General features: G+C 44.5%; 1 protein-coding gene across 50 annotated transcripts in view; it reads right to left on the bottom strand.

The window, feature by feature from the left end:
* LOC149356620 (uncharacterized) overlaps window positions 1-25,727 on the bottom strand; it is a 62,988-nt gene that overhangs the window by 14,409 nt on the left and 22,852 nt on the right. For 14 of the 50 annotated variants that reach the window (XM_089584255.1, XM_089584257.1, XM_089584229.1 and 11 more), the window contains 10 exons: window positions 23,540-23,673; window positions 21,812-21,858; window positions 20,543-20,693; window positions 18,857-18,942; window positions 16,233-16,396; window positions 14,507-14,553; window positions 13,239-13,384; window positions 8,932-9,095; window positions 7,526-7,579; window positions 7,215-7,244 (listed from right to left, as the gene is read on the bottom strand). In XM_089584255.1, coding sequence (XP_089440381.1) covers window positions 7,215-7,244; window positions 7,526-7,579; window positions 8,932-9,095; window positions 13,239-13,240 — 250 coding nt within the window. In that variant the 5' untranslated portion in view covers window positions 13,241-13,384; window positions 14,507-14,553; window positions 16,233-16,396; ... (2 more) ...; window positions 21,812-21,858; window positions 23,540-23,673. The other 36 variants (XM_089584243.1, XM_089584242.1, XM_089584239.1 and 33 more) reach the window with 28 other exon arrangements.

Raw genomic sequence — 25,727 nt, forward strand, 5'->3', positions numbered from 1 at the left:
AGTGTAATAGTGAAATAACAAAATCCCACGATTATGAAAAAGTGCCCTACCACAGAATTGAAAATGTCCCACTTTTTTGCTCTTTCGCAACTGAAGATCACCTTTAAGGAAGCAAACTCTTGGACCAGTTGCTTTGACATAACACAGATCTTATTTAGCACATATAAAAGCATGAAGGTACACAAAGTCATTATTTGCGGAAAATAACACGAAAATTTCCACATGTCCGACCGTGTATTATCCAATGGCTATGAAGAGGGCCACACCGCACACAGAAGAGCCGCGGCTGAAAACAAAAATGCACCATCACTGTTCACTTGGCCCAGCCCATCCACCTTACACTCATGTCGTCTCTAGTGAGATCCTATGCGGGCTACCTTTATTGTGCACTCTTTATGTTCAAGAGGGAAAAGCAGCACTTGCTGGGATAGTGTAAGAGCTAAAAAAAACAAAATCCTACAATCACAAAACTGCCTTAACACACAATCGAAAACTCTCAACATTTTCGACACTACTGTAAAACAACAATTGCCTTTAAAAGAGTTGCCATCTGTTTGGCTGTTCTGACATAACATTCATGCTATTTAGTACAAACAGGACGATGGAAAAGATGAAGATGTATATATCTGCCTTTCTCCTTCTCCCTGTTATTTGCGTTAAACGAGATGAAGATCCCCACCTCCTTCAGCCATGCCCTCCAAAGGCCTACACAAAACAGCCCTGGCTGAAAGCGACGAAAGCACACCATCACTGTTCGCTTGGCACAGTCCATCTGCCTTATTTACAATTCAAGTTTTCTGTGATGATATTTTATGTGCACTGCCTTTATTGTCCAATCTTCCTGTTTCCTGTCACTTTCTATTGGCCCACAAGTGCTCAAAAAGCTATCAAGAATCAATGCCATAGAGCGACAGCCTCTCGTGAAATTGTGTGGAACTACGTATGACCACAACGTGCCACAAAGTTTTTCCCTACGACCACTGCCCCAGAAAAGGAAGCACTGCTCTGCGGTGAACTGCAGTAGTGTAGAAAAGGAGATTACAGTGCATCCACAATTAAGAGAACCACAATTTCAGACTGGTTTTGGAACAGCAACACCACTCACCTCAAACTTAAGAGTAGGGAAATCTGAGAGAGTTGGTTTCTGTCATGTATTGGAAAAACAGCTTGAATAAGAAGAAAATGAAACCAAGAAGACAACATGAGTGCTGAACTCCTATCAACCTTGCCCTGCCAGCTGTGGCGCTCTCCCTAATCTCGACTTTCTAGACTTCATAAGTTCGCCCCCACACCTGTTTCAATAACCTAACCATTATCATTCAAAATTTTTCAGGAGCTGTTCGTAAATAACCTGAAGTGGTTGCGTTCTATTTCCTAGGTACTGGCTGAGGTGCGACACCTGTGGGTATCGCCAAGTAGAGCCCAACTTCCGAAATATGCTGGTTCCGCCTCGTCGTCGTATTTGCTGACAAAGCAAAATAATGTATTAGTTTTTTTTTTGTGCTTTACAAACTGAGCAATTTAGCACCGTTATATACAGATGCTGTGCAGAAATTGATTGTAAGCTTCTGTCCATGAAACTGCTTCCGGAAACTCGGAAACCATCTTTGCTTAGTGTTCGGACTGATGGTTGGGGTACCTGGTGTGCGGTCGCAGCTGCAGAAGCTTGCGCCGACAGCAGATCCTGCTTTCACGCTGCGGCCCTGGTTTCGCCACTCTGAACACAGCCTCGGCCTTGGCCTATCGTTCGCTTGGCCGCAGCATCGTCGCCACCTGCGAGTTCCATGGCAGAAATCCTTGGACCTGGGCGCCATGAGAGCCGATAAGAAAAGTCTCGAGCTACAGCAGCTTCGTTTCCTTCCCTTAGTAGGAGAATGTGTCTACTTAGGGAAGGTAGTGACCGCTGATCCGGATCATGAGAGGGAAAGAACCCGAAGAATAAGAATGGGGTGGAGCGCATATGATACCATTGAATTTGGGGTCAACAGGTGTACGTTGCCAGCACAAAGGTAGCTTACGGTTTTTACACTTTGGCTGGGGCAAGGTGGCGGTCTCCATGCATTCCTCTTCAATTATTTTTTTCCATTGTCGCAGCTATCTATTGACTTCAACGAGTCATGGAGGGTAACATGCAAAATATTTTTATCAGCACTGACAAAGACATAAATCTTACTCTGGCAACCATGCAGTCTCCTGCTCGGATTGTTCTAGCAATAACATCTTCGCTGCATGTGAAGTTGCACCGTTTGCATCTTTACAAGACTACGAAGTGCATGCCGTTATTAACACTATTTTAATAACGAAATACCTCCTATCTCTATGAGCGTTTGGGATACCCGTCCTTAATAGCAGCCATGCCGGAAATGGGAATTTCAATCTTCCCGTGAATCGCATTATATACGCAGAAAGATGAATTGGTGCTGCCGAAGGAAAAACTTTTTTTTAGCAGGCTCCAAGGTGCAACCGCTAAAGTAACATTTCAAGCAATTCTTGTAGCACCAAATTCCAAATTCGGAGCAGTTTAAAGGGGAAGAAACGGTGACTTCAGTTTCAAATATTTATATAAATATAATACATACAAGAAAAGTAGACATGAAAACTTCAACTTTATTTTTGCTTGAAAGTGGGCTTACACGTAAATAGCATCTCACTGGACTGGACCATGACTAGCCCTAACTTCTGTGTACATTGAAGCAGCTCACTACTCTGGACCATGACTAGAGTCATGACAAGACCGATTCACTGTTGCACGACTATAACCTCACTAGCCGCTTATATCTGTCGAGTGCACTCATTAAGATGACTTCAATGTTCGGCGCCTTCATGGCTCAACAGAGTACTGCCAACTTGAAAGAGCCGCATAAAAAGACATTCAGTTCATGCGTTCAAAACATGTAGTGTCGAGACTAGATGTAAGCATTAAATGCGCTGCAGGAAAGGTGTATCGTATTCTGAGATGTCCGAGAGATACTGAGAGCCGCACACGACTATTGGGCAGTGTCCCTTATCAGCCATTTTTTTTTCCTCAGCCTTTCTTAGCGAACGACAGTGCACCAGGCTTTGTTTGCCACTATTCATGTTTGGAGATACACACTACCAGTGGTCGGATTAAGCCTTTTATGCTTAATATGACCCACCGATTCCTAAGAGTATCCTCTGTCCCTTCAACTAAAGCAATGCAAATGACGACACAGTCTATTTTGCCAGCAGATGCACCTGTCCAAATCGGCAGCATCAGTGTTTACTGCACCTGTGAAATGGCCACAACTAAACTAAAGTAAACTAAAATCTGACCAAAACAGTGTCTTGGCATACACACCAAGCACGCACGTGCCTTTTCGTTGTTGCATCTCAGCGACTGGATTGGATTGGCAACATCCAATCCAATAGCAAAAATGCAGGTTGCCAACACCGGTGTTATATTTCACCAAGTATAGCTGACTGGAAACTTGCGCGGCTATAGTTGGATACAACTTAAGTCATCAGTGAAGCTCCGCCTACATTCAGGACCAGCGCACAGAACTCCTCCCGACATCAGAAGAAAAAATCATACGCTCTAGAATTTTGACACCTGGCTGATTTAATAAAACCGAACTTTAAAAAGCTGATTGCATTTACTTTTGTGAAGGGCTAGCGGAGTAATATAATACGCCGTGGACCGTGGCCCAGTTTAACAACAGCTGGTTTACTAAATTGTATCCTACTATAGTTGTGTCATTTTGGCACAGAATGGTGCAATTTTAACAAAGATCATGCTTTTCGCACAGATTGGCGTAACTGGCATAGCTGTGGCACTGCTGCACTTGCCTTGATTTTATACACGAACAAGACAACCTGTGCTTGATTATTTTGCGTGTTCGAAGCCTAATTTGCTAGTTATGTTTAAGAGTGGCAAAAAAATTCTGTATAGGGCCTAAGAAATTCATTTCCAGTATATCAGATACAGAAAAATTACTAAAAGATCTCAACGTGCACTGACATCGCACAGCACACGGGCCTCTAGCATTTCGCCTCCATAGAAGTTCAACTGCCGCGGCCGGGATCGAACCCGCCTCTCTCGGGTCAGCAGCCGAGTGCTACAACCACTGAGCCACCACGCCGGCTAATGGGCAGGTTGTGACGACTGATCATGTGACCTAGATAGCCCACATGCCATCTAGCCTGCTTCTCTAGAGATTTTTCGTGGAGTTTTCGCTCACGGCCAACGACACTGACAGCTTTTATGAGACACAAAGCCCATAATGCTGCCTACTCACTCACCAGCTCACAATCCACCCCTAGCTGTTCTAGCTGATTTCTGGATGTTTTCTTCAATCCTCCGCTTCATGTCGATCTCTCCATCGTACCTGTCATTAAGGAGGTGCAGGACGCGACACTTAGTTTGATCTTGTCAATTATGTTTGCATTTATGCCATTTTTGATCCCCTGGCTGCAATGAGCAAGATCAAAACAAGCTCAGCATCACCAATAGTGACAGCAAGAGAGGCTATGAGGCCAATCAAAACTGAAGGGCCGTCTGTCACCTAGAGGGATGCCACAAACATGCACATATAAACTGGAGAAGACAAACAAAACAAAGAAATATTGAAGATGTCAGTGCAAATGCATGCTGTGTGTAAAAGGGCGTCACCTACATAATATCACTGGCAGCTGTATTTTGCAGGATTTTATACTGCACTGCACTGACCAATCAACAATTATGAAATGCATCCATTTCACTGCACTATAACAGTCCGAAAACCTGCACAGCGTGTTCACCAACAAAGTTGCTTGCAGCATGTTACCGCCCACGTTCTCAGTTCCCTCAAACTATGCTGAAAAAGAAAAGAAATTTTATAGTTGTCACCTGTACTATAGCACTCATGCACGAGTTCAACAAATTGAGTGCACATGCAGGTTGTGAGCGAAAGACAGGCAGGGGTCACAGAAGGGAGAGGTGACTTTCAAAATAAAACGTAGTTTTTTTTACGAGCTCTTAAGAGTGCATCCATACAAATGTATGGAAGTGCATTCCTTTGCCTAATGGAGCCTTTGCGCAGGAGTATCGCTTCTTCATTGGAGCTCAAGAGGAGGATTATTTACATTCAGCGGAATCGGAGACAGACCTAGTTTGTGTGAGATGCAGGTCACAGGTGACTATATAGCTCCACTGCATTACAAAACCGAAGAAAATGCAAAAGTGAAGAAAATAAATATCCTCCGACTCATTCTGGCCATAGAGGGAGTGCACTGGCAGTTGTACTCTTTGCCGAAGGAAACGTTTCACTCCTTAAAAAATCTGGGCGGAGTACAGTGCTCCTAGAGAGAGCACAGTAGCCGGTATACTCTATCAGGTAGAGTACCAGCTCTTAAGAGTCTGGTCTAGCAAGCCGATTGGTCGCCAGCACGGTCCTCAACCTTTGGAGGCTTCAGCAGTGGGGATAAACATTCAAGCACAGCAATGCATATGAGCGAGGCGTGTTCACAGGTTCTAGTGACAGACTCTCAAAGCCTGTCAGCCTAAAGTCAATTAAAATCCTTTACGTCAGCCAAGTCACCAGCCTTGAGGCAAAGGTTGAGAAAACGAACACGGAGAACTTAAGAGGTCGTCCCCAATGCTCTTAGACACAGCAGATATGGACTCTGCAAGGCTGCAATGGTGGACACAGTGCCGGCATTCAGGAAAATAATAATACTGAAATTGCTTCGGCATCGACGAAATCCGCCTGGTTCAAATTTTCGGGATCGACAGACTTGCAGATTTCACGCGTGCTGTGTTTGTGAGCATTAGGTACATCGTCTTTTAACTTCTCCGTAACCGTTCTCTCAACATTCACCTGAGTGCTGGCGATTAGGTTCATGGCTTTGAAATGTTGAGTACCTCGTCGGACACTGCCTTCACACTACACTCGCAGCGTGGTGTGGTCCTCGACAGGGTAGTAGAAAGCGAAATGGGTTGACTTACATGGCAAGCGTCTTGAGGCCTCTTTAACATGGAGACTGTCGGGAGCCGCGTCGATTGCGTCTGCTCCCGCTTGTTGAACCACTTGCCTCGCTGTCTGTCCCCAGGAGACCTGTTCTTTCGTCCGTGTGAGGTACATAGCAGATGACCTGCGATGAAAAGATTTTTCTGCTGTGAGCGAATCTAAGACCGCGCGCATCATTAAAGGACTGCACGCAACTTTATGTCGAGGCCGCCTGCCTGCCTGCACCTGTCCAAGACGTGGAATGACTATCATCCTCTTTAGAATGACCCACTCTGAACACCAAGATGGAGAAAACACCTACGAGTGCACTTTCTCCCAGGATTAATCTACCAACGAAAGGGATGTGGTCTTCATAGAATTGTGAGAAATGCTTTTTATTTACTTTCTCGAGGTCTGTGCATGAAAAAGAAAAAAGAGACTTGTTTGCATAGCTTGAATGCAGGCTTCTGTTGTAGTGTAAGCATAGAGACTTCAGTAAGGTTTCAGTATGCAGATCAAAGACTAAAAAAATCGCATCCGTTTAATGCTCTTGAAGTGTGCATGACTTCAAATCTCAAATGGATGTTTCCTGGTGTGGCTAATTAATTATTCCATTACTGACTTCATGCAATCCTTACAGGGCATGCTCATGCACATTTATGATTTCTTTGCTGCAAGCTTGTGCAGCACACACAATGGAACACAAACTTCAACGTGGGTTGGAACCCAGCAGAATTTGAAGTTATCCCCCAGTGTTGTGGCTTTTCTTCAACTGTCTATGATATCTTCAACTAACGGTGCAACTGTCCTCCTAGAGTGAGGTGCTGTGATTGCGCATGCAACAAGGAAGATGAGACAGCCACCCCAGGAAACTTTTCCAGTTCGCTACACATATCTAGTTTTACAGATCACATGTCACCAAGGTTAACTAGCAGTCAAGATCATGTCGCTCACATGATGTCAGATATCATGGCAAGCACCGGGTTATGCACAAAAAAAAAACCATCTCAATCCTGCAATTCGAAAAACACGCGGTGAAAAGCGGACTGCGCATGGTAAACAGGATTTCCGCTCAAACCCTGGCCGCATGCCACTTCTGCTGATAAGCTATGGAAGGCAGGCAACTGCTCTCTACAAATGGAAGAGACCTGAAACCAACTGCTGGGATAAAAAAGGAGAGAAGGACCACAAGGTTCATGCAAAAATAAAATGCAAGCATTCAGCACTCATCCCTGGACTCATAAATCAATGAAAAGCATAAATACTTACCAAGTACTACATCACAAGGAGTGCTGTGCCCTGCATAAAAAATGCACCTGTCAAAAGATTCAAGAGGGAAACACAGCACTTTAGGGAAAAGTGTAATAGTGAAATAACAAAATCCCACGATTATGAAAAAGTGCCCTACCACAGAATTGAAAATGCCCCACTTTTTTGCTCTTTCGCAACTGAAGATGGAAGCAAACTCTTGGACCAGTTGCTTTGACATAACACAGATCTTATTTAGCACATATAAAAGCATGAAGGAACACAAAGTCATTATTTGCGGAAAATAACACGAAAATTTCCACATGTCTGACCGTGTATTATCCAATGGCTATGAAGAGGCCACACCGCACACAGAAGAGCCGCGGCTGAAAACAAAAATGCACCATCACTGTTCACTTGGCCCAGCCCATCCATCTTACACTCATGTCGTCTCTAGTGAGATCCTATGCGGGCTACCTTTATTGTGCACTCTTTATGTTCAAGAGGGAAAAGCAGCACTTGCTGGGATAGTGTAAGAGCTAAAAAAAACAAAATCCTACAATCGCAAAACTGCCTTAACACACAATCGAAAACTCTCAACATTTTCGACACTACTGTAAAACAACAATTGCCTTTAAAAGAGTTGCCATCTGTTTGGCTGTTCTGACATAACATTCATGCTATTTAGTACAAACAGGACGATGGAAAAGATGAAGATGTATATATCTGCCTTTCTCCTTCTCCCTGTTATTTGCTTTAAACGAGATGAAGATCCCCACCTCCTTCAGCCATGACCTCCAAAGGCCTACACAAAACAGCCCTGGCTGAAAGCGACGAAAGCACACCATCACTGTTCGCTTGGCACAGTCCATCTGCCTTATTTACAATTCAAGTTTTCTGTGATGATATTTTATGTGCACTGCCTTTATTGTCCAATCTTCCTGTTTCCTGTCACTTTCTATTGGCCCACAAGTGCTCAAAAAGCTATCAAGAATCAATGCCATAGAGCGACAGCCTCTCGTGACATTGTGTGGAACTACGTATGACCACAACGTGCCACAAAGTTTTTCCCTACGACCACTGCCCCAGAAAACGAAGCACTGCTCTGCGGTGAACTGCAGTAGTGTAGAAAAGGAGATTACAGTGCATCCACAATTAAGAGAACCATAATTTCAGACTGGTTTTGGAACAGCAACACCACTCACCTCAAACTTAAGAGTAGGGAAATCTGAGAGAGTTGGTTTCTGTGATGTATTGGAAAAACAGCTTGAATAAGAAGAAAATGAAACCAAGAAGACAACACGAGTGCTGAACTCCTATCAACCTTGCCCTGCCAGCTGTGGCGCTCTCCCTAATCTCGACTTTCTAGACTTCATAAGTTCGCCCCCACACCTGTTTCAATAACCTAACCATTATCATTCAAAATTTTTCAGGAGCTGTTCGTAAATAACCTGAAGTGGTGGCGTTCTATTTCCTAGGTACTGGCTGAGGTGCGACACCTGTGGGTATCGCCAAGTAGAGCCTAACTTCCGAAATATGCTGGTTCCGCCTCGTCGTCGTATTTGCTGACAAAGCAAAATAATGTATTAGTTTTTTTTTGTGCTTTACGAACTGAGCAATTTAGCACCGTTATATACAGATGCTGTGCAGAAAGTGATTGTAAGCTTCTGTCCATGAAACTGCTTCCGGAAACTCGGAAACCATCTTTGCTTAGTGTTCGGACTGATGGTTGGGGTACCTGGTGTGCGGTCGCAGCTGCAGAAGCTTGCGCCGACAGCAGATCCTGCTTTCACGCTGCGGCCCTGGTTTCGCCACTCTGAAGACAGCCTCGGCCTTGGCCTATCGTTCGCTTGGCCGCAGCATCGTCGCCACCTGCGAGTTCCAAGGCAGAAATCCTTGGACCTGGGAGCCAAGAGAGCCGATTAGAAAAGTCTCGAGCTACAGCAGCTTCATTTCCTTCCCTTAGTAGGAGAATGTGTCTACTTAGGGAAGGTAGTGACCGCTGATCCGGATCATGAGAGGGAAAGAACCCGAAGAATAAGAATGGGGTGGAGCGCATATGATACCATTAAATTTGGGGTCAACAGGTGTACGTTGCCAGCACAAAGGTTGCTTACGGTTTTTACACTTTGGCTGGGGCAAGGTGGCGGTCTCCATGCATTCCTCTTCAATTATTTTTTTCCATTGTCGCAGCTATCTATTGACTTCAACGAGTCATGGAGGGTAACATGCAAAATATTTTTATCAGCACTGACAAAGACATAAATCTTACTCTGGCAACCATGCAGTCTCCTGCTCGGATTGTTCTAGCAATAACATCTTCGCTGCATGTGAAGTTGCACCGTTTGCATCTTTACAAGACTACGAAGTGCATGCCGTTATTAACACTATTTTAATAACGAAATACCTCCTATCTCTATGAGCGTTTGGGATACCCGTCCTTAATAGCAGCCATGCCGGAAATGGGAATTTCAATCTTCCCGTGAATCGCATTATATACGCAGAAAGATGAATTGGTGCTGCCGAAGGAAAAACTTTTTTTTAGCAGGCTCCAAGGTGCAACCGCTAAAGTAACATTTCAAGCAATTCTTGTAGCACCAAATTCCAAATTTGGAGCAGTTTAAAGGGGAAGAAACGGTGACTTCAGTTTCAAATATTTATATAAATATAATACATACAAGAAAAGTAGACATGAAAACTTCAACTTTATTTTTGCTTGAAAGTGGGCTTACACGTAAATAGCATCTCACTGGACTGGACCATGACTAGCCCTAACTTCTGTGTACATTGCAGCAGCTCACTACTCTGGACCATGACTAGAGTCATGACAAGACCGATTCACTGTTGCACGACTATAACCTCACTAGCCGCTTATATCTGTCGAGTGCACTCATTAAGATGACTTCAATGTTCGGCGCCTTCATGGCTCAACAGAGTACTGCCAACTTGAAAGAGCCGCATAAAAAGACATTCAGTCCATGCGTTCAAAACATGTAGTGTCGAGACTAGATGTAAGCATTAAATGCGCTGCAGGAAAGGTGTATCGTATTCTGAGATGTCCGAGAGATACTGAGAGCCGCACACGACTATTGGGCAGTGTCCCTTATCAGCCATTTTTTTTTCCTCAGCCTTTCTTAGCGAACGACAGTGCACCAGGCTTTGTTTGCCACTATTCATGTTTGGAGATACACACTACCAGTGGTCGGATTAAGCCTTTTATGCTTAATATGACCCACCGATTCCTAAGAGTATCCTCTGTCCCTTCAACTAAAGCAATGCAAATGACGACACAGTCTATTTTGCCAGCAGATGCACCTGTCCAAATCAGCAGCATCAGTGTTTACTGCACCTGTGAAATGGCCACAACTAAACTAAACTAAAGTAAACTAAAATCTGACCAAAACAGTGTCTTGGCATACACACCAAGCACGCACGTGCCTTTTCGTTGTTGCATCTCAGCGACTGGATTGGATTGGCGACATCCAATCCAATAGCAAAAATGCAGGTTGCCAACACCGGTGTTATATTTCACCAAGTATAGCTGACTGGAAACTTGCGCGGCTATAGTTGGATACAACTTAAGTCATCAGTGAAGCTCCGCCTACATTCAGGACCAGCGCACAGAACTCCTCCCGACATCAGAAGAAAAAATCATACGCTCTAGAATTTTGACACCTGGCTGATTTAATAAAACCAAACTTTAAAAAGCTGATTGCATTTACTTTTGTGAAGGGCTAGCGGAGTAATATAATACGCCGTGGACCGTGGCCCAGTTTAACAACAGCTGGTTTACTAAATTGTATCCTACTATAGTTGTGTCATTTTGGCACAGAATGGTGCAATTTTAACAAAGATCATGCTTTTCGCACAGATTGGCGTAACTGGCATAGCTGTGGCACTGCTGCACTTGCCTTGATTTTATACACGAACAAGACAACCTGTGCTTGATTATTTTGCGTGTTCGAAGCCTAATTTGCTAGTTATGTTTAAGAGTGGCAAAAAAATTCTGTATAGGGCCTAAGAAATTCATTTCCAGTATATCAGATACAGAAAAATTACTAAAAGATCTCAACGTGCACTGACATCGCACAGCACACGGGCCTCTAGCATTTCGCCTCCATAGAAGTTCAACTGCCGCGGCCGGGATCGAACCCGCCTCTCTCGGGTCAGCAGCCGAGTGCTACAACCACTGAGCCACCACGCCGGCTAATGGGCAGGTTGTGACGACTGATCATGTGACCTAGATAGCCCACATGCCATCTAGCCTGCTTCTCTAGAGATTTTTTGTGGAGTTTTCGCTCACGGCCAACGACACTGACAGCTTTTATGAGACACAAAGCCCATAATGCTGCCTACTCACTCACAAGCTCACAATCCACCCCTAGCTGTTCTAGCTGATTTCTGGATGTTTTCTTCAATCCTCCGCTTCATGTCGATCTCTCCATCGTACCTGTCATTAAGGAGGTGCAGGACGCGACACTTAGTTTGATCTTGTCAATTATGTTTGCATTTATGCCATTTTTGATCCCCTGGCTGCAATGAGCAAGATCAAAACAAGCTCAGCATCACCAATAGTGACAGCAAGAGAGGCTATGAGGCCAATCAAAACTGAAGGGCCGTCTGTCACCTAGAGGGATGCCACAAACATGCACATATAAACTGGAGAAGACAAACAAAACAAAGAAATATTGAAGATGTCAGTGCAAATGCATGCTGTGTGTAAAAGGGCGTCACCTACATAATATCACTGGCAGCTGTATTTTGCAGGATTTTATACTGCACTGCACTGACCAATCAACAATTATGAAATGCATCCATTTCACTGCACTATAACAGTCCGAAAACCTGCACAGCGTGTTCACCAACAAAGTTGCTTGCAGCATGTTACCGCCCACGTTCTCAGTTCCCTCAAACTATGCTGAAAAAGAAAAGAAATTTTATAGTTGTCACCTGTACTATAGCACTCATGCACGAGTTCAACAAATTGAGTGCACATGCAGGTTGTGAGCGAAAGACAGGCAGGGGTCACAGAAGGGAGAGGCGACTTTCAAAATAAAACGTAGTTTTTTTTACGAGCTCTTAAGAGTGCATCCATACAAATGTATGGAAGTGCATTCCTTTGCCTAATGGAGCCTTTGCGCAGGAGTATCGCTTCTTCATTGGAGCTCAAGAGGAGGATTATTTACATTCAGCGGAATCGGAGACAGACCTAGTTTGTGTGACATGCAGGTCACAGGTGACTATATAGCTCCACTGCATTACAAAACCGAAGAAAATGCAAAAGTGAAGAAAATAAATATCCTCCGACTCATTCTGGCCATAGAGGGAGTGCACTGGCAGTTGTACTCTTTGCCGAAGGAAACGTTTCACTCCTTAAAAAATCTGGGCGGAGTACAGTGCTCCTAGAGAGAGCACAGTAGCCGGTATACTCTATCAGGTAGAGTACCAGCTCTTAAGAGTCTGGTCTAGCAAGCCGATTGGTCGCCAGCACGGTCCTCAACCTTTGGAGGCTTCAGCAGTGGGGATAAACATTCAAGCACCGCAATGCATATGAGCGAGGCGTGTTCACAGGTTCTAGTGACAGACTCTCAAAGCCTGTCAGCCTAAAGTCAATTAAAATCCTTTACGTCAGCCAAGTCACCAGCCTTGAGGCAAAGGTTGAGAAAACGAACACGGAGAACTTAAGAGGTCGTCCCCAATGCTCTTAGACACAGCAGATATGGACTCTGCAAGGCTGCAATGGTGGACACAGTGCCGGCATTCAGGAAAATAATACTGAAATTGCTTCGGCATCGACGAAATCCGCCTGGTTCAAATTTTCGGGATCGACAGACTTGCAGATTTCACGCGTGCTGTGTTTGTGAGCATTAGGTACATCGTCTTTTAACTTCTCCGTAACCGTTCTCTCAACATTCACCTGAGTGCTGGCGATTAGGTTCATGGCTTTGAAATGTTGAGTACCTCGTCGGACACTGCCTTCACACTACACTCGCAGCGTGGTGTGGTCCTCGACAGGGTAGTAGAAAGCGAAATGGGTTGACTTACATGGCAAGCGTCTTGAGGCCTCTTTAACATGGAGACTGTCGGGAGCCGCGTCGATTGCGTCTGCTCCCGCTTGTTGAACCACTTGCCTCGCTGTCTGTCCCCAGGAGACCTGTTCTTTCGTCCGTGTGAGGTACATAGCAGATGACCTGCGCTGAAAAGATTTCTCTGCTGTGAGCGAATCTAAGACCGCGCGCATCATTAAAGGACTGCACGCAACTTTATGTCGAGCCCGCCTGCCTGCCTGCACCTGTCCAAGACGTGGAATGACTATCATCCTCTTTAGAATGACCCACTCTGAACACCAAGATGGAGAAAACACCTACGAGTGCACTTTCTCCCAGGATTAATCTACCAACGAAAGGGATGTGGTCTTCATAGAATTGTGAGAAATGCTTTTTATTTACTTTCTCGAGGTCTGTGCATGAAAAAGAAAAAAGAGACTTGTTTGCATAGCTTGAATGCAGGCTTCTGTTGTAGTGTAAGCATAGAGACTTCAGTAAGGTTTCAGTATGCAGATCAAAGACTAAAAAATCGCATCCGTTTAATGCTCTTGAAGTGTGCATGACTTCAAATCTCAAATGGATGTTTCCTGGTGTGGCTAATTAATTATTCCATTACTGACTTCATGCAATCCTTACAGGGCATGCTCATGCACATTTATGATTTCTTTGCTGCAAGCTTGTGCAGCACACACAATGGAACACAAACTTCAACGTGGGTTGGAACCCAGCAGAATTTGATGTTATCCCACAGTGTTGTGGCTTTTCTTCAACTGTCTATGATATCTTCAACTAACGGTGCAACTGTCCTCCTAGAGTGAGGTGCTGTGATTGCGCATGCAACAAGGAAGATGAGACAGCCACCCCAGGAAACTTTTCCAGTTCGCTACACATATCTAGTTTTACAGATCACATGTCACCAAGGTTAACTAGCAGTCAAGATCATGTCGCTCACATGATGTCAGATATCATGGCAAGCACCGGGTTATGCACAAAAAAAAACCATCTCAATCCTGCAATTCGAAAAACACGCGGTGAAAAGCGGACTGCGCATGGTAAACAGGATTTCCGCTCAAACCCTGGCCGCATGCCACTTCTGCTGATAAGCTATGGAAGGCAGGCAACTGCTCTCTACAAATGGAAGAGACCTGAAACCAACTGCTGGGATAAAAAAGGAGAGAAGGACCACAAGGTTCATGCAAAAATAAAATGCAAGCATTCAGCACTCATCCCTGGACTCATAAATCAATGAAAAGCATAAATACTTACCAAGTACTACATCACAAGGAGTGCTGTGCCCTGCATAAAAAATGCACCTGTCAAAAGATTCAAGAGGGAAACACAGCACTTTAGGGAAAAGTGTAATAGTGAAATAACAAAATTCCACGATTATGAAAAAGTGCCCTACCACAGAATTGAAAATGCCCCACTTTTTTGCTCTTTCGCAACTGAAGATCACCTTTAAGGAAGCAAACTCTTGGACCAGTTGCTTTGACATAACACAGATCTTATTTAGCACATATAAAAGCATGAAGGAACACAAAGTCATTATTTGCGGAAAATAACACGAAAATTTCCACATGTCTGACTGTGTATTATCCTATGGCTATGAAGAGGCCGCACCGCACACAGAAGAGCCGCGGCTGAAAACAAAAATGCACCATCACTGTTCACTTGGCCCAACCCATCCACCTTACACTCATATCGTCTCTAGTGAGATCCTATGCGGGCTACCTTTATTGTGCACTCTTTATGTTCAAGAGGGAAAAGCAGCACTTGCTGGGATAGTGTAAGAGCTAGAAAAAACAAAATCCTACAATCACAAAACTGCCTTAACACACAATCGAAAACTCTCAACATTTTCGACACTACTGTAAAACAACAATTGCCTTTAAAAGAGTTGCCATCTGTTTGGCTGTTCTGACATAACATTCATGCTATTTAGTACAAACAGGACGATGGAAAAGATGAAGATGTATATATCTGCCTTTCTCCTTCTCCCTGTTATTTGCGTTAAACGAGATGAAGATCCCCACCTCCTTCAGCCATGCCCTCCAAAGGCCTACACAAAACAGCCCTGGCTGAAAGCGACGAAAGCACACCATCACTGTTCGCTTGGCACAGTCCATCTGCCTTATTTACAATTCAAGTTTTCTGTGATGATATTTTATGTGCACTGCCTTTATTGTCCAATCTTCCTGTTTCCTGTCACTTTCTATTGGCCCACAAGTGCTCAAAAAGCTATCAAGAATCAATGCCATAGAGCGACAGCCTCTCGTGACATTGTGTGGAACTACGTATGACCACAACGTGCCACAAAGTTTTTCCCTACGACCACTGCCCCAGAAAAGGAAGCACTGCTCTGCGGTGAACTGCAGTAGTGTAGAAAAGGAGATTACAGTGCATCCACAATTAAGAGAACCATAATTTCAGACTGGTTTTGGAACAGCAACACCACTCACCTCAAACTTAAGAGTAGGGAAATCTGAGAGAGTTGGTTTCTGTGATGTATTGGAAAAACAGCTTGAATAAGAAGAAAATGAAACCAAGAAGACAACACGAGTGCTGAACTCCTATCAACCTTGCCCTGCCAGCTGTGGCGCTCTCCCTAATCTCGACTTTCTAGACTTCATAAGTTCGCCCCCACACCTGTTTCAATAACCTAACCATTATCATTCAAAATTTTTCAGGAGCTGTTCGTAAATAACCTGAAGTGGTGGCGTTCTATTTCCTAGGTACTGGCTGAGGTGCGACACCTGTGGGTATCGCCAAGTAGAGCCTAACTTCCGAAATATGCTGGTTCCGCCTCGTCGTCGTATTTGCTGACAAAGCAAAATAATGTATTAGTTTTTTTTTGTGCTTTACGAACTGAGCAATTTAGCACCGTTATATACAGATGCTGTGCAGAAAGTGATTGTAAGCTTCTGTCCATGAAACTGCTTCCGGAAACTCGGAAACCATCTTTGCTTAGTGTTCGGACTGATGGTTGGGGTACCTGGTGTGCGGTCGCAGCTGCAGAAGCTTGCGCCGACAGCAGATCCTGCTTTCACGCTGCGGCCCTGGTTTCGCCACTCTGAAGACAGCCTCGGCCTTGGCCTATCGTTCGCTTGGCCGCAGCATCGTCGCCACCTGCGAGTTCCATGGCAGAAATCCTTGGACCTGGGAGCCAAGAGAGCCGATTAGAAAAGTCTCGAGCTACAGCAGCTTCGTTTCCTTCCCTTAGTAGGAGAATGTGTTTACTTAGGGAAGGTAGTGACCGCTGATCCGGATCATGAGAGGGAAAGAACCCGAAGAATAAGAATGGGGTGGAGCGCATGATACCATTGAATTTGGGGTCAACAGGTGTACGTTGCCAGCACAAAGGTTGCTTACGGTTTTTACACTTTGGCTGGGGCAAGGTGGCGGTCTCCATGCATTCCTCTTCAGTTATTTTTTTCCATTGTCGCAGCTATCTATTGACTTCAACGAGTCATGGAGGGTAACATGCAAAATATTTTTATCAGCACTGACAAAGACATAAATCTTACTCTGGCAACCATGCAGTCTCCTGCTCGGATAGTTCTAGCAATAACATCTTCGCTGCATGTGAAGTTGCACCGTTTGCATCTTTACAAGACTACGAAGTGCATGCCGTTATTAACACTATTTTAATAACGAAATACCTCCTATCTCTATGAGCGTTTGGGATACCCGTCCTTAATAGCAGCCATGCCGGAAATGGGAATTTCAATCTTCCCGTGAATCGCATTATATACGCAGAAAGATGAATTGGTGCTGCCGAAGGAAAAACTTTTTTTTAGCAGGCTCCAAGGCGCAACCGCTAAAGTAACATTTCAAGCAATTCTTGTAGCACCAAATTCCAAATTTGGAGCAGTTTAAAGGGGAAGAAACGGTGACTTCAGTTTCAAATATTTATATAAATATAATACATACAAGAAAAGTAGACATGAAAACTTCAACTTTATTTTTGCTTGAAAGTGGGCTTACACGTAAATAGCATCTCACTGGACTGGACCATGACTAGCCCTAACTTCTGTGTACATTGCAGCAGCTCACTACTCTGGACCATGACTAGAGTCATGACAAGACCGATTCACTGTTGCACGACTATAACCTCACTAGCCGCTTATATCTGTCGAGTGCACTCATTAAGATGACTTCAATGTTCGGCGCCTTCATGGCTCAACAGAGTACTGCCAACTTGAAAGAGCCGCATAAAAAGACATTCAGTTCATGCGTTCAAAACATGTAGTGTCGAGACTAGATGTAAGCATTAAATGCGCTGCAGGAAAGGTGTATCGTATTCTGAGATGTCCGAGAGATACTGAGATCCGCACACGACTATTGGGCAGTGTCCCTTATCAGCCATTTTTTTTTCCTCAGCCTTTCTTAGCGAACGACAGTGCACCAGGCTTTGTTTGCCACTATTCATGTTTGGAGATACACACTACCTGTGGTCAGATTAAGCCTTTTATGCTTAATATGACCCACCGATTCCTAAGAGTATCCTCTGTCCCTTCAACTAAAGCAATGCAAATGACGACACAGTCTATTTTGCCAGCAGATGCACCTATCCAAATCGGCAGCATCAGTGTTTACTGCACCTGTGAAATGGCCACAACTAAACTAAACTAAAGTAAACTAAAATCTGACCAAAACAGTGTCTTGGCATACACACCAAGCACGCACGTGCCTTTTCGTTGTTGCATCTCAGCGACTGGATTGGATTGGCGACATCCAATCCAATAGCAAAAATGCAGGTTGCCAACACCGGTGTTATATTTCACCAAGTATAGCTGACTGGAAACTTGCGCGGCTATAGTTGGATACAACTTAAGTCATCAGTGAAGCTCCACCTACATTCAGGACCAGCGCACAGAACTCCTCCCGACATCAGAAGAAAAAATCATACGCTCTAGAATTTTGACACCTGGCTGATTTAATAAAACCAAACTTTAAAAAGCTGATTGCATTTACTTTTGTGAAGGGCTAGCGGAGTAATATAATACGCCGTGGACCGTGGCCCAGTTTAACAACAGCTGGTTTACTAAATTGCATCCTACTATAGTTGTGTCATTTTGGCACAGAATGGTGCAATTTTAACAAATATCATGCTTTTCGCACAGATTGGCGTAACTGGCATAGCTGTGGCACTGCTGCACTTGCCTTGATTTTATACACGAACAAGACAACCTGTGCTTGATTATTTTGCGTGTTCGAAGCCTAATTTGCTAGTTATGTTTAAGAGTGGCAAAAAAATTCTGTATAGGGCCTAAGAAATTCATTTCCAGTATATCAGATACAGAAAAATTACTAAAAGATCTCAACGTGCACTGACATCGCACAGCACACGGGCCTCTAGCATTTCGCCTCCATAGAAGTTCAACTGCCGCGGCCGGGATCGAACCCGCCTCTCTCGGGTCAGCAGCCGAGTGCTACAACCACTGAGCCACCACGCCGGCTAATGGGCAGGTTGTGACGACTGATCATGTGACCTAGATAGCCCACATGCCATCTAGCCTGCTTCTCTAGAGATTTTTCGTGGAGTTTTCGCTCACGGCCAACGACACTGACAGCTTTTATGAGACACAAAGCCCATAATGCTGCCTACTCACTCACCAGCTCACAATCCACCCCTAGCTGTTCTAGCTGATTTCTGGATGTTTTCTTCAATCCTCCGCTTCATGTCGATCTCTCCATTGTACCTGTCATTAAGGAGGTGCAGGACGCGACACTTAGTTTGATCTTGTCAATTATGTTTGCATTTATGCCATTTTTGATCCCCTGGCTGCAATGAGCAAGATCAAAACAAGCTCAGCATCACCAATAGTGACAGCAAGAGAGGCTATGAGGCCAATCAAAACTGAAGGGCCGTCTGTCACCTAGAGGGATGCCACAAACATGCACATATAAACTGGAGAAGACAAACAAAACAAAGAAATATTGAAGATGTCAGTGCAAACGCATGCTGTGTGTAAAAGGGCGTCACCTACATAATATCACTGGCAGCTGTATTTTGCAGGATTTTATACTGCACTGCACTGACCAATCAACAATTATGAAATGCATCCATTTCACTGCACTATAACAGTCCGAAAACCTGCACAGCGTGTTCACCAACAAAGTTGCTTGCAGCATGTTACCGCCCACGTTCTCAGTTCCCTCAAACTATGCTGAAAAAGAAAAGAAATTTTATAGTTGTACACCTGTACTATAGCACTCATGCACGAGTTCAACAAATTGAGTGCACATGCAGGTTGTGAGCGAAAGACAGGCAGGGGTCACAGAAGGGAGAGGCGACTTTAAAAATAAAACGTAGTTTTTTTTTACGAGCTCTTAAGAGTGCATCCATACAAATGTATGGAAGTGCATTCCTTTGCTGAATGGAGCCTTTGCGCAGGAGTATCGCTTCTTCATTGGAGCTCAAGAGGAGGATTATTTACATTCAGCGGAATCGGAGACAGACCTAGTTTGTGTGAGATGCAGGTCACAGGTGACTATATAGCTCCACTGCATTACAAAACCGAAGAAAATGCAAAAGTGAAGAAAATAAATATCCTCCGACTCATTCTGGCCATAGAGGGAGTGCACTGGCAGTTGTACTCTTTGCCGAAGGAAACGTTTCACTCCTTAAAAAATCTGGGAGGAGTGCAGTGCTCCTAGAGAGAGCACAGTAGCCGGTATACTCTATCAGGTAGAGTACCAGCTCTTAAGAGTCTGGTCTAGCAAGCCGATTGGTCGCCAGCACGGTCCTCAACCTTTGGAGGCTTCAGCAGTGGGGATAAACATTCAAGCACCGCAATGCATATGAGCGAGGCGTGTTCACAGGTTCTAGTGACAGACTCTCAAAGCCTGTCAGCCTAAAGTCAATTAAAATCCTTTACGTCAGCCAAGTCACCAGCCTTGAGGCAAAGGTTGAGAAAACGAACACGGAGAACTTAAGAGGTCGTCCCCAATGCTCTTAGACACAGCAGATATGGACTCTGCAAGGCTGCAATGGTGGACACAGTGCCGGCATTCAGGAAAATAATAATACTGAAATTGCTTCGGCATCGACGAAATCCGCCTGGTTCAAATTTTCGGGATCGACAGACTTGCAGATTTCACGCGTGCTGTGTTTGTGAGCATTAGGTACATCGTCTTTTAACTTCTCCGTAACCGTTCTCTCAACATTCACCTGAGTGCTGGCGATTAGGTTCATGGCTTTGAAATGTTGAGTACCTCGTTGGACACTGCCTTCACACTACACTCGCAGCGTGGTGTGGTCCTCGACAGGGTAGTAGAAAGCGAAATGGGTTGACTTACATGGCAAGCGTCTTGAGGCCTCTTTAACATGGAGACTGTCGGGAGCCGCGTCGATTGCGTCTGCTCCCGCTTGTTGAACCACTTGCCTCGCTGTCTGTCCCCAGGAGACCTGTTCTTTCGTCCGTATGAGGGACATAGCAGATGACCTGTCCTGAAAAGATTTCTCTGCTGTGAGCGAATCTAAGACCGCACGCATCATTAAAGGACTGCACGCAACTTTATGTCGAGGCCGCCTGCCTGCCTGCACCTGTCCAAGACGTGGAATGACTATCATCCTCTTTAGAATGACCCACTCTGAACACCAAGATGGAGAAAACACCTACGAGTGCACTTTCTCCCAGGATTAATCTACCAACGAAAGGGATGTGGTCTTCATAGAATTGTGAGAAATGCTTTTTATTTACTTTCTCGAGGTCTGTGCATGAAAAAGAAAAAAGAGACTTGTTTGCATAGCTTGAATGCAGGCTTCTGTTGTAGTGTAAGCATAGAGACTTCAGTAAGGTTTCAGTGTGCAGATCAAAGACTAAAAAATCGCATCCGTTTAATGCTCTTGAAGTGTGCATGACTTCAAATCTCAAATGGATGTTTCCTGGTGTGGCTAATTAATTATTCCATTACTGACTTCATGCAATCCTTACAGGGCATGCTCATGCACATTTCTGATTTCTTTGTTGCAAGCTTGTGCAGCACACACAATGGAACACAAACTCCAACGTGGGTTGGAACCCAGCAGAATTTGATGTTATCCCCCAGTGTTGTGGCTTTTCTTCAACTGTCTATGATATCTTCAACTAACGGTGCAACTGTCCTCCTAGAGTGAGGTGCTGTGATTGCGCATGCAACAAGGAAGATGAGACAGCCACCCCAGGAAACTTTTCCAGTTCGCTACACATATCTAGTTTTACAGATCACATGTCACCAAGGTTAACTAGCAGTCAAGATCATGTCGCTCACATGATGTCAGATATCATGGCAAGCACCGGGTTATGCACAAAAAAAAAACCATCTCAATCCTGCAATTCGAAAAACACGCGGTGAAAAGCGGACTGCGCATGGTAAACAGGATTTCCGCTCAAACCCTGGCCGCATGCCACTTCTGCTGATAAGCTATGGAAGGCAGGCAACTGCTCTCTACAAATGGAAGAGACCTGAAACCAACTGCTGGGATAAAAAAGGAGAGAAGGACCACAAGGTTCATGCAAAAATAAAATGCAAGCATTCAGCACTCATCCCTGGACTCATAAATCAATGAAAAGCATAAATACTTACCAAGTACTACATCACAAGGAGTGCTGTGCCCTGCATAAAAAATGCACCTGTCAAAAAATTCAAGAGGGAAACACAGCACTTTAGGGAAAAGTGTAATAGTGAAATAACAAAATCCCACGATTATGAAAAAGTGCCCTACCACAGAATTGAAAATGCCCCACTTTTTTTGCTCTTTCGCAACTGAAGATCACCTTTAAGGAAGCAAACTCTTGTACCAGTTGCTTTGACATAACACAGATCTTATTTAGCACATATAAAAGCATGAAGGAACACAAAGTCATTATTTGCGGAAAATAACACGAAAATTTCCACATGTCCGACCGTGTATTATCCAATGGCTATGAAGAGGGCCACACCGCACACAGAAGAGCCGCGGCTGAAAACAAAAATGCACCATCACTGTTCACTTGGCCCAGCCCATCCACCTTACACTCATGTCGTCTCTAGTGAGATCCTATGCGGGCTACCTTTATTGTGCACTCTTTATGTTCAAGAGGGAAAAGCAGCACTTGCTGGGATAGTGTAAGAGCTAAAAAAAACAAAATCCTACAATCACAAAACTGCCTTAACACACAATCGAAAACTCTCAACATTTTCGACACTACTGTAAAACAACAATTGCCTTTAAAAGAGTTGCCATCTGTTTGGCTGTTCTGACATAACATTCATGCTATTTAGTACAAACAGGACGATGGAAAAGATGAAGATGTATATATCTGCCTTTCTCCTTCTCCCTGTTATTTGCGTTAAACGAGATGAAGATCCCCACCTCCTTCAGCCATGCCCTCCAAAGGCCTACACAAAACAGCCCTGGCTGAAAGCGACGAAAGCACACCATCACTGTTCGCTTGGCACAGTCCATCTGCCTTATTTACAATTCAAGTTTTCTGTGATGATATTTTATGTGCACTGCCTTTATTGTCCAATCTTCCTGTTTCCTGTCACTTTCTATTGGCCCACAAGTGCTCAAAAAGCTATCAAGAATCAATGCCATAGAGTGACAGCCTCTCGTGAAATTGTGTGGAACTACGTATGACCACAACGTGCCACAAAGTTTTTCCCTACGACCACTGCCCCAGAAAAGGAAGCACTGCTCTGCGGTGAACTGCAGTAGTGTAGAAAAGGAGATTACAGTGCATCCACAATTAAGAGAACCATAATTTCAGACTGGTTTTGGAACAGCAACACCACTCACCTCAAACTTAAGAGTAGGGAAATCTGAGAGAGTTGGTTTCTGTGATGTATTGGAAAAACAGCTTGAATAAGAAGAAAATGAAACCAAGAAGACAACACGAGTGCTGAACTCCTATCAACCTTGCCCTGCCAGCTGTGGCGCTCTCCCTAATCTCGACTTTCTAGACTTCATAAGTTCGCCCCCACACCTGTTTCAATAACCTAACCATTATCATTCAAAATTTTTCAGGAGCTGTTCGTAAATAACCTGAAGTGGTGGCGTTCTATTTCCTAGGTACTGGCTGAGGTGCGACACCTGTGGGTATCGCCAAGTAGAGCCTAACTTCCGAAATATGCTGGTTCCGCCTCGTCGTCGTATTTGCCGACAAAGCAAAATAATGTATTAGTTTTTTTTTGTGCTTTACGAACTGAGCAATTTAGCACCGTTATATACAGATGCTGTGCAGAAAGTGATTGTAAGCTTCTGTCCATGAAACTGCTTCCAGAAACTCGGAAACCATCTTTGCTTAGTGTTCGGACTGATGGTTGGGGTACCTGGTGTGTGGTCGCAGCTGCAGAAGCTTGCGCCGACAGCAGATCCTGCTTTCACGCTGCGGCCCTGGTTTCGCCACTCTGAAGACAGCCTCGGCCTTGGCCTATCGTTCGCTTGGCCGCAGCATCGTCGCCACCTGCGAGTTCCATGGCAGAAATCCTTGGACCTGGGAGCCATGAGAGCCGATTAGAAAAGTCTCGAGCTACAGCAGCTTCGTTTCCTTCCCTTAGTAGGAGAATGTGTCTACTTAGGGCAGGTAGTGACCGCTGATCCGGATCATGAGAGGGAAAGAACCCGAAGAATAAGAATGGGGTGGAGCACATATGATACCATTGAATTTGGGGTCAAGAGGTGTACGTTGCCAGCACAAAGGTTGCTTACGCTTTTTACACTTTGGCTGGGGCAAGGTGGCAGTCTCCATGCATTCCTCTTCAATTATTTTTTTCCATTGTCGCAGCTATCTACTGACTTCAATGAATCATGGAGGGTAACATGCAAAATATTTTTATCAGCACTGACAAAGATATAAATCTTATTCTGGCAACCATGCAGTCTCCTGCTCGTATTGTTCTAGCAATAACATCTTCGCTGCATGTGAAGCTGCACCGTTTTCATCTTTACAAGACTACGAAGTGCATGTCGTTATTAACACTATTTTAATAACGAAATACCTCCTATCTCTATGAGCGTTTGAGATACCCGTCCGTAATAGCAGCCATGCCGGAAATGGGAATTTTAATCTTCCTGTGAATCGCATTATATACACAGAAAGATGAATTGGTGCTGCCGAAGGAAAAACTGGTCAGGCATTAACAGCTGAACGGAAAGAGGATATGTCTTTATAACTGATCTCAAAGCTACTTTTTCTTGAAATGATGCCATGAATACAACATTAATTTCTTCTCAATGTATCTGTATCGACTAAACAAACGTGTTAATGAGTGTATTACCCCGTTGACAAGGTTTATTGGTTGTAGGTCAAAGTACCTATGTAAAATATTTCCTCATTCAATGAAATCTCAGTTTTTGAAGACTGCGTTTGGCGGATGGGTTTATTCGAGTGGATTAAGGCCGAAAGGTTTACCTTTACACTTAGTGTGCCTACATCTGAAAGTCGGAAGAGCTAAAAGACATAAGCCCGCCTGGCCATTTTATGACTGCAGTCGCCGTGCATCGACTCCAGCTGTTACTGGGTGCGCGCTGCAACGTGATAAAACCCGTTGTCATGCAGCTGCCGGAATTCAACTCGCTTTTGCCGCATTGAGCCGAGCTGCTGCTGGGGACGCCCATCGTGACGCTCGACCAGAGACAACGAGACGGCTATGTTTGCACCTAAGACACTTCATCCTGCTTACATGTGCTAGCAACATGAGGGCAGTCGCCGCCGTACCGCGGCCCACGCTCCGCCATATCTAATGGATTAATGCCCATATGTACAGAAGTAGCCTTCACCTACTTAAAAATCATACATGCCTGGAAGTCCTCACATCTCTCCTAGCACTGTAGTGCAACGGTTAAGCGGTGAGCCATTGCCCTGGCCTGGCAGTTACTGCCAGCGGAGGCACTGGTGCGATCCAGGTTGCTCTACTCGAGCAACCTCACGCGAACAATCATTACTTTAGCCGCCCCCTTTCGTGTTGCATGCGGACGCCATATCTTTCTTTTTCTACCATTGAGTGTCAACAAAGACACAGACAGGTTTTCTCTCAACGAGACAAGTAAGGCTTATGCCTTTATCAGTGCTTTCCTCCGACTTAAATACCTACCACCCACTGAGCACACAGGACAACCTCGCTGCCAAGTATGGGGCAGCTGCCATGCAGAATGCCACTACCTATCAGTCATCACGCGCCACTTCTTCAGCCCTCTACCTCCATCGTCCCACAATTAAACTGTTTTGTACCCGACAAACATTTCAATTATATCAAACTGGATTTTCTGCACATTTAGCGATTTTTCATTTTATGTTTTCGCAGCTGTTTCCTCTTTTTATTTTGTCTATTTTACTACTCATCCAGTGACCTGGCATTGCATCCCGCTGCAGTAATGCTACCAAGTTGATGAAGGTGTCTAATATATGAAGCAAACAAAAATTGTCGTCCTCATTTCTCACATCCTATCGTCAACTACAGTATAATCTTTATAAAGACCGCTCGTGTAAAGTCCCCTAGCGTTGCTTGAAAAAACACC

Source organism: Amblyomma mixtum, chromosome 3 (assembly GCF_055824585.1).
Source record: "Amblyomma mixtum isolate Tamu chromosome 3, ASM5582458v1, whole genome shotgun sequence".
Lineage (NCBI taxonomy): Eukaryota > Metazoa > Arthropoda > Arachnida > Ixodida > Ixodidae > Amblyomma > Amblyomma mixtum.